Raw genomic sequence first — 8,148 nt, 5'->3', positions numbered from 1 at the left:
AAATCATCTGTTATAAGAAGACGGTCTGCCATCGTCTTACCCTGCTCAGCTCTACCGTGTGCAAGAAACAGGAAGTAGCTCTGGTTCAAGCTGAAGCTATTGGGGAGCAAATTGTTTCTATGGAAACGACACTGGATGATGCCATCAGCCAGCCTCCAGGCCCGTCCCCAGAGAGGGTCCTGAAACCACAGAGAGGTCAGCGCTACCTGTTAAAACACACAGTCACTGGTGTGTGTGTGTGTGTGTGTGTGTGTGTGTGTGTACCTCTGTCTCCAGCTCAGGGTGTGTGCGTCCAGACACATGTGCAGCACTGATGGTGACTCGGCCTGCATTACTCACACACAGGTAGACGTCGTCGTTCCCCTACGAAGGCAGAAAAATATTTATTCTTTAGTGTACAAGGAGCAAAGAGGCAAGACAACAGCCAAACAAAGGAAGGAGGCACAGAGCCTGTGAGATAGGACCTAGCAGGTACGGTTTTGTCAGCTTCTTATGCAGCGACTAACGTTTATCTTCACTGCAAAATGATTGAAGTCCAGATCTGGAGAGATCGCTGGGTGTAGCTGGCAGGTAAACTATGTTTACACGTGTTGCTCTGATAATATTTGAGAATATTTGATTATGAAACTTACCATCCATTTGTCCAGGGACAGGGCGAAGGACAGGTAACCCTCAGCAGGCCCACTGAGCTCAAACATCACACTCTGCCCTGGTTCATCAGCAGTAAACGACAGGAAGAAGCAGTGGAGATCCCACTCAGGGCGACATCCCACTGGGTCTCTGAGGCAAGACTTACTGTGGCCACACCCCTCTGAACTGAACTGAGGAGGAAGACAGCATCACGTCACACACACTGCTTCAAAGATCCGCTGGTGATCCAGTTTGTTCTAAAAAGTGAATTGTGCACCTTATCTTAGCCTGAAACTCTGTCAGTTGGGAGATCTGTACTAAACCACAAATGCAGGCCATTAAGAGAGTCTTCAACTCTTGGGACGACAGACCATGTGACCTCTGGACATCCAGTAAATGGTGTCACACAACCAGACATGTGGATTATGCATCATCCTCTACACTGGTGTACCACAGGGCTATATGCTCGGTCCCATCCTGTACTCCCGCTCTACTTACAAATGAGCTTCCAAGGTTAGCATTAAAATGCTTATGACACAAGAATGCTAACAGAGAGGAGGCAACCAGCTCCCCCTGTGATGACTGTGGACACCAGGAGTCAACAGGAAACTGGACACCTGTCCATCCACATCCTGTATTATTATCAGTGCAGTCTACAGTACAGAGCTGTGATGTCAGTACTGACCGGTGCAGACAGAGCAGCGGGGCCGGTGGTTGGAGCAGGAACGGATGGAGACACAGTCGCTCCCCTCAGAGTCACCACAGGACCTGCAACCCTCACCCAGTACACCTTATACTGCTGCACCACTGTCAGGCTGCGACAACAGAGCACAACAACACCCTCAAACACTGACATACAACAAAGATCAATTCATGGCTTTAATGAGCACTCACAGAAACTGCACTCTTTGTGGAGGTGTGGTCGGAGACACCCACACCACCTGCATGTGAGTCTTTCTGGAGCTTCTCTTGTGGCTCACTGCAGATCCCTTCAGATGACACACAAAGGACGACCACACAACAACACGTTATGCATGATGAGACCTGCATCTGCTGCTTCACCTAGTGCTGAAAATAAGTTCGCTGTGCAGGGAACAGTGACATGTGACATGAGCTGAGTGGAAGCTTTCTGCACCTCTCAGCTGTGAGTGTGCGTCACATTTATTCCCACAAGCTTCACTTTTTTTGCTCCTTTGCACCACTGCCATGTTGTTAATATGACTGACAGCTGAGGTGTGTATGTTTCAAGGTTATTTCCAAATGCAACATAAAGTCCTGCACCTCTGTGGAAACATCACGATGATGGCTACAGCCAGAGAGAACTCCAACACGTCTTCATGTAACATGATTATTGATCATTAAATGCTTTTTTATAGCCTCTGCTAACCAGGCTTTCCCTCTGCTCTGCACAGATATTTGCTGATCTTTTGCTTTTGCCATGTAATTAATGGTTACAAGTGAGTCAGTCGTGGCCTTCTGGCTGCACAAAGGAGCAGAATTGTTTGTTTGGAGAGTTTGTGAGGAGATGTGTCTGCATTTACTGCTTGTTTCTGTATCTGTATCTGTCATTTAAACCAGGTTTTTGGGTCTACCATCAATTAATTTCAGGCCTTATTTTTTGTGTCTCAGTGCTGTAATCTCTTCCTGGCAGGCGTTTCAATTGAAACCTCAAGGGAACATGTTCATTTTTAGCTGGAAAATTAAATGGTTTATGGATGCAACGGTCATGGTGATTGGTTCAAAAGAAAAACAAATTCAAAGCAGCAGTGCTGTGTGCCAGAATGGGTGCTACTACTAAATAAAATCTGATATATTACTTATTTATAAACAATGTTACCTGAGTGTGGCCACATTGTAGCAGCTGGGACTCGTCGGGGTCGGTCAGCATGAAGAATCCCACTGCTGATGTTAATTTCCCAGCATCCCTAGCTTCTATCAAGAATCCTCTGAAGAACGTGGGGTCAGGAGACGCCACTTGTAAAGACACTGAATGAATAATGACAGAGAAGAGAGGAGTCAGCGGACCCCTGCTGGGTCAGGATCACACTTTCGAGCCCCTCTGTATATTTCAGCTGCCTACCTGTGATGCGGTCGCCCGGACTGAACGTGGATTTGTCCACGGTCAGGTTGTACGGAGGAGGGGCTGGGCTGGGCTCGTAACCGTGCTCAGGCACCATGTCCCCACAGGCGACACTCACTTTGCCATCACTGTACCCATGGACTGGGTCTGAGCGAAGTGTCAGCACCGGCAGCAGGACACTTAACAGCAACATCTCTGCTGTCTACAGCAAAAAATAAAAACAAAAAACACACTCCTCAGACTGAATGCACCAAGATCTCTGCTGGAAAACATAAATAGTACTGTACTGTGGATAATCTGTAGCTCAGTGTTAGCACATACAGCTAACTAAACTGAGACAGAGGCTAAAAAACAACTGAGAGTCACAGTTAATTGTTAAATATCTGAGATTCCTTCACAGTTCACAGACAGTCAGTGCATCATGACCTGCAGAGGACCTGAGTCACGTCCATGATGTTTACACCCTGAGAATGAAACACTGCAGGAGAAACAGGAAGTCAGTGTGGACCTCCAACGTGCAGCTGACTCACTTATCTTTCTGCAGACAGCAGAGCTGTCATCAGCTCCGCAGCATAATCAGCGGCGCACAGATCAGCCTGCCTGACAGATAAAGCAGCGGGGCACAGAGCCTTCTGCTAACTGCCATCAATCTTCTAATTTAGGATTTCTAATTAAAATCACAATTTGAGGAGGTAAAAAGTTGGATGGATGGGCCTTTCTGTGGCGTGATGGAGGCAGCTCAGCTTATTGTGAAATGTATTTACTGTTTGTGTTTAATTAGACTCTTTGTTTGTTTGGCACTCTGTGTATGCGCTGGGTTTCTGGTTGTAAGCCCTTTTAACTCAAGTTTTACATGTGCTACATAAATGAAGTTATAATTATTAGTAGTAGAAGAAGAAGAAGACCTAATGGTAGCTGTGGTGATATTAAAAATGAAAAAATAACGTTAACTTGTTTGATGAGTCTTCTGTCACACAGCATCTGTAACTTTAAATAAAGAGTTTGCTCTTACCTCCACTCTGCGCCGTCTGTCTGTCTCTGTCCTCAGACTGAAGGCTCAAACAGGGGGCGGAGCCTCTGCTGCCCTTACTTCACATAGAGAAGAAGAAAAGTGTGCATGTGACCTGTGGACTGAATGTGTGTTTTCCCACAGCTTCCTGACACTGGACGTAACAATGACTTCTACAATGTGCTGAATTCAATCAGCTGTTTCATGGCAAATTATGAAATGTACATCTAATTATTGAGCTTGTCATTTGAAATGTTCAATTTAAACTATACTATGTATGGACAATTGACCTCCAGCTTGTAGTACTAGGGAGGCACCAGCAGATGGCAGCGCTGCAGCTCTGTTGTGTGTTCTGTTCTGTGTGTCTGTTCTGAGAATAACCTCGCTCTCAACACCAAGAAAACCAGAGAGATCATCATCGACTTCAGGAAGCACAGCACCGAACCAGCCCCCCTTTACATCAACGGAGTGTGGAGAGGGTCCACACCATCAGGTTTCTTGGTGTCCTCATCTCAGCGGACATCTCCTGGTCAGAGAACATCACATCTACTGTCAAGAAGGCTCAGCAGCGGCTACACTTCCTGAGAGTCCTCAGGAAACTCAACCTAAACCCCGCCCTGCTGCTGACCTACCGCTCATCCACTGAGAGCCTGCTACAGAGAGTAGTAAGGACAGCCCTGTTACCCTCTGGGAGGGGCTACAGGTGCATCAACACCAAAACAAACAGATTCAAAAACAGCTTCTTCCCAAAAGCTGTAACCACCCTGAACTCCCACATACACTGATTTTAATGTACAATACTACATATTCAGATGGACAACACACAACAAGTGCAATATATTTTTTTCCATACTTGAATACTGTATATAGACCATATTTATATTCTCAGGACTGTGCACTGACTTCTATGTTTATATTGTAAATATTTGTATCTATATAAATATATATTATATAATAATAATCTATATAATATTAATTATCTATTTTTCTAATATCTCTTTTTATACGTTGCTTTTTGCACTGAATCTGGTTGACGGCTTTAATCTCATTGTACTTGTGTATAGTGACAATAAAAGGTATTCTATTCTTTCTAGCACTCTGCTGCCATCATGTGGCACAGTCACATACTTACATCCCTGCTTCAGCCACTCCTGCTTTCTGTTGCTGGTGTTCCCATGGCAACAGCCCTCTGTTACCTGGTACAGGTGAGAGCCAGCCGAGGCAAACAACAGAGCCGAGGAGCCGCGGAGACAGCAGAGCAAACATGAACGGCCTCTTCTCCAGGTACTGACTTTATGTTTCATACACCGGTCTGAGCTGACTTATCCTTAACATGCTACATGTAGCTACTAGCAGCAGTGTTTGCAGACCTGATGTGTCTCTGCAGGGATCTCCAGGTGAAGAACATGGAGCAGACGGTGAAACATGCAGAGAAGCACCTGGGCGAGGTCTGCTCCCTGCTGGCCTCCTACACCCGCAAAACAGCCAAGCTCAGAGACAAGGCCGACCTGCTGGTGGCGCAGCTCTTTGACCTCTCCAACACCGAGGACCCCGAGCTCCAGGTGGGCCTGAAGAACCTGGCTGAGGATCTGGCTATGGTGCAGGACTACAGGCAGGCGCAGGTCAGGGACACCGTGGACGTCCACACACCGCCAGCCTGCTTTACTCATTACACACTCATTAGCATGCAGCTGCCGTTTGTTTACTGCAGGTGGAGAGACTGGAGACCAGAGTCGTGGCTCCTTTAAAAGCCTATGGAGACATCGTCAAAAACAAGAGGGTGAGTCAGGAGAAGGATGACCACACACTCACACTGATGTATCTAAAAAACAAGCTGATATCAGACAGGACATGACAGGAGACAGGAGGATGTGAGTGAGCAGTGTCTGCTACTGATGTCTTGGTGCCATAGCAACAGCCAATTACAGAGGGTAGTCATGGTGTTTTGGCTCATCAGTGTGCATGGGAAACACTGACCGGCTCTTGTTTTGTGTGTTGTTTTGTGCGCTGACAGTGTGTCTGTTTTTCAGACTGATCTAAAGAAGTTCAGCACTGACCTGAACAGAGAGCTGAAGGAGCTGCAGAAGCTGGAGAAGATCCGCCTGAGGAACCCCGCAGACCGGCAGAGCGTGGTATCCTTCACACTGTCAAGCAGTAATGACCTCTTTTTATCTACACTGGGGTTCTTATGAACACTTTTCCCCACGTATTCTACTGGCAGAGCAGTTGCCAGCAACCCAATACTGCCTCCTAGTGGTACACTGTCTGAAACCTATACTGAGTTCTGGAAATCTGAGTGTGAAAATGTTCAGGAATCTTGTCTGTACAGTAGGTTTCTTGTCTTCGTGTGAGAATTTTTTCTTAACCCACCTCCTCAGTCTCAGGTAAGGTAAACGGTTCTATGACTGCCTCATGAATGTTGTCACATTTGTTGTAGCTGTTTTCTGTTGAATGACAGGCAGAAGTCAGTGCTCAGAAGGCTTCCAGCAATGCCCAGCGCAGCGCCAAACAGCTGGAAGAAACCATCACAGACTTCCAGAGACAGAAGCTGGAGGACATCAAAGTCAGTCTCACATCCACATACATACCTTGCTGCTGTCCAGCTCTGGCAGGCTGACTGATGATCACCGATCTGTGTTGTTTTGGCAGCGGATATTCACAGACTTCATCACAGTGGAGATGCTCTTCCATGCTAAGGCGCTAGAAGTCTACACGCACACATACCACAACCTGGAGGCAGTCAACCTTCAAAGGGACCTGAGGGTACAGCCTCCACACATCACACACGGCAACATGTGATCAGTGTTGGTATAACTCACAGCTAGAGCTTCTTCTGTTTGAAAGGCCTCTGTCCTTCTGTCCCCTCAGCTGTTCACCGGACGCATTAAGATGCCCGAATCCCTGGCTGGGCCTCTGGAAACCTCTCTGAGCGGCCACTCATCTCCCCTCACGGCCCGCTACCCCAGTCCTCCTCTGAGCTCCCCAAAAGCCCAAAGCCTCAGGTCAACGCTTGCCTTCACCACAGGCCAAAGCCACAGACAGCAGCACAGCCAGTACCCCGACAAAAGCAGGAGGGTGAGCTGTACTGTCTTTGTTTCCATAGTGACGGAAGATGTAACTAGAATGTGCGATTCATGGACTCATTTCTGTGTGATTGCTGAGAGTGTGCATCAGAAGAAGAAGACTGTCTGAAGGTTTTCATGTTTCATCGGTAGCATTAGCAATCACACGAACAACATGAAATGCACCAATAGATGGCGCTCAATGACCACCAAACATCAGCACACCACTTTTTTCTTGCTAAAGTCCAAATATTTAGCACATAAATTGAAGATAATGTTTGTTTTATTATTGATATCTATTCAGACAATGGGTGCATAAAGACACACTGAGTGATCCTGGGACTTTGTCTCCTGTGCAGTCCAGCAGCAGATTGCAACAGCAGAGAGCCATGAAAGAGGAGCAGGAGGAGGAGGATGCAGAGGAAGAAGAGGAAGAAGAAGAGGAGGAGGAGGAGGAGGAAGAGGAGGAGTATGAATCAGAGGCAGAGGAGGGTCAGCACGCCAGCCGGCAGTCCTATGCAGCTCAATATGCTCAGATGTACAGATGGCACAAGTAGCAGTCTGGAAACCATGTTTGGAGCCTTTCAGCAGCAGCTGCTTTGCACATGTGTGTTTTTATCTTGACTGAGTAACACAGCATGGATGTTAACAGTTTATAATGATTATTTACTTATAATAGAGAATATGCACATTATTTGCAGCATTCATAGAGCTTCATTAAATCTATGCATACGTATCCAAGTGCTGCCATCCCACCGGCTCACTTCTCAGGTGTGTTTAAAGTTTTTTCCCCTCATATCCTTCAGCTGAGAGGAGCTGAACAGTGTGAGAGTCTCCACAAAGACAACAGACAGTATGTCCGTGGGGTGTTAACTGATATACTCTCCATAATGTGGCCTATTCTGACTGGCAGGACAGAGTGATGTTTGCGGCTTCTGCTGCAATTAAAGCTCTTCATCAACTCATTGACAACAACGAGCAACACTGTGAGTCTGGTCCACGTCTCATCTCTCATCTCCACCCTCTGTACTCAGCTTCTGTCATTGCATTTAATATTAAAAACATTTGTTGAGACATGGAGTTTAATGTTTCATTACAAGCCCCATTTAATTCTAAATGTGACATGTATCAGATAAGGGGTCCTCGTTCAGTTCAAACAACATGTTTCTTATTTTCTAGGACTGGACGTATAAAGGAACATATATATGAAGCCAGAGTTTCATCCACAAAGAGACTTACCCCATGGATGTGCTGCTAAGATGGTGATTTAAACAGTTTATTAACAGAATAAGACGAGCAGCAGCTGTCCACCCTGGCTGGTGGACGGCAAAGGGAGAATACACTCAGGGCACAGAGGGAACACACAC

The 8,148-nt window shown here is 46.5% G+C and overlaps 2 protein-coding genes across 2 annotated transcripts in view; one reads left to right on the top strand and one right to left on the bottom strand.

Annotated features, from left to right (window-relative positions):
* Positions 1-3,760, bottom strand: part of frrs1b (ferric-chelate reductase 1b) — a 7,775-nt gene extending 4,015 nt beyond the window's left edge. The window contains exons 1-8 of the mRNA XM_028433503.1: positions 3,723-3,760; positions 2,711-2,912; positions 2,468-2,616; positions 1,525-1,619; positions 1,316-1,445; positions 633-821; positions 265-363; positions 41-179 (exon numbers count right to left, since the gene is read on the bottom strand). Coding sequence (XP_028289304.1) covers positions 41-179; positions 265-363; positions 633-821; positions 1,316-1,445; positions 1,525-1,619; positions 2,468-2,616; positions 2,711-2,903 — 994 coding nt within the window. The 5' untranslated portion in view covers positions 2,904-2,912; positions 3,723-3,760. The remainder of the gene's footprint in view (positions 1-40; positions 180-264; positions 364-632; positions 822-1,315; positions 1,446-1,524; positions 1,620-2,467; positions 2,617-2,710; positions 2,913-3,722) is intronic.
* A 1,170-nt stretch (positions 3,761-4,930) lies between these two features.
* On the top strand, positions 4,931-7,338 carry LOC114453450 (protein FAM92B-like). Its single transcript, XM_028433349.1, has 9 exons — positions 4,931-5,003; positions 5,107-5,341; positions 5,431-5,499; positions 5,750-5,851; positions 6,098-6,103; positions 6,178-6,282; positions 6,369-6,482; positions 6,588-6,794; positions 7,195-7,338. The coding sequence occupies exons 1-9, from the start codon at positions 4,984-4,986 to the stop codon at positions 7,336-7,338; spliced, it is 1,002 nt and encodes a 333-aa protein (XP_028289150.1). The 5' UTR covers positions 4,931-4,983.
* The last annotated feature ends 810 nt before the right edge of the window (positions 7,339-8,148 follow it).

The sequence above is a fragment of the Parambassis ranga genome, chromosome 20 (genome assembly GCF_900634625.1).
Source record: "Parambassis ranga chromosome 20, fParRan2.1, whole genome shotgun sequence".
In the NCBI taxonomy this organism is placed as follows: Eukaryota; Metazoa; Chordata; class Actinopteri; family Ambassidae; genus Parambassis; species Parambassis ranga.
Note: the sequence above shows the minus strand (reverse complement) of the source record. Positions and strands in the feature narration are given on the sequence as shown.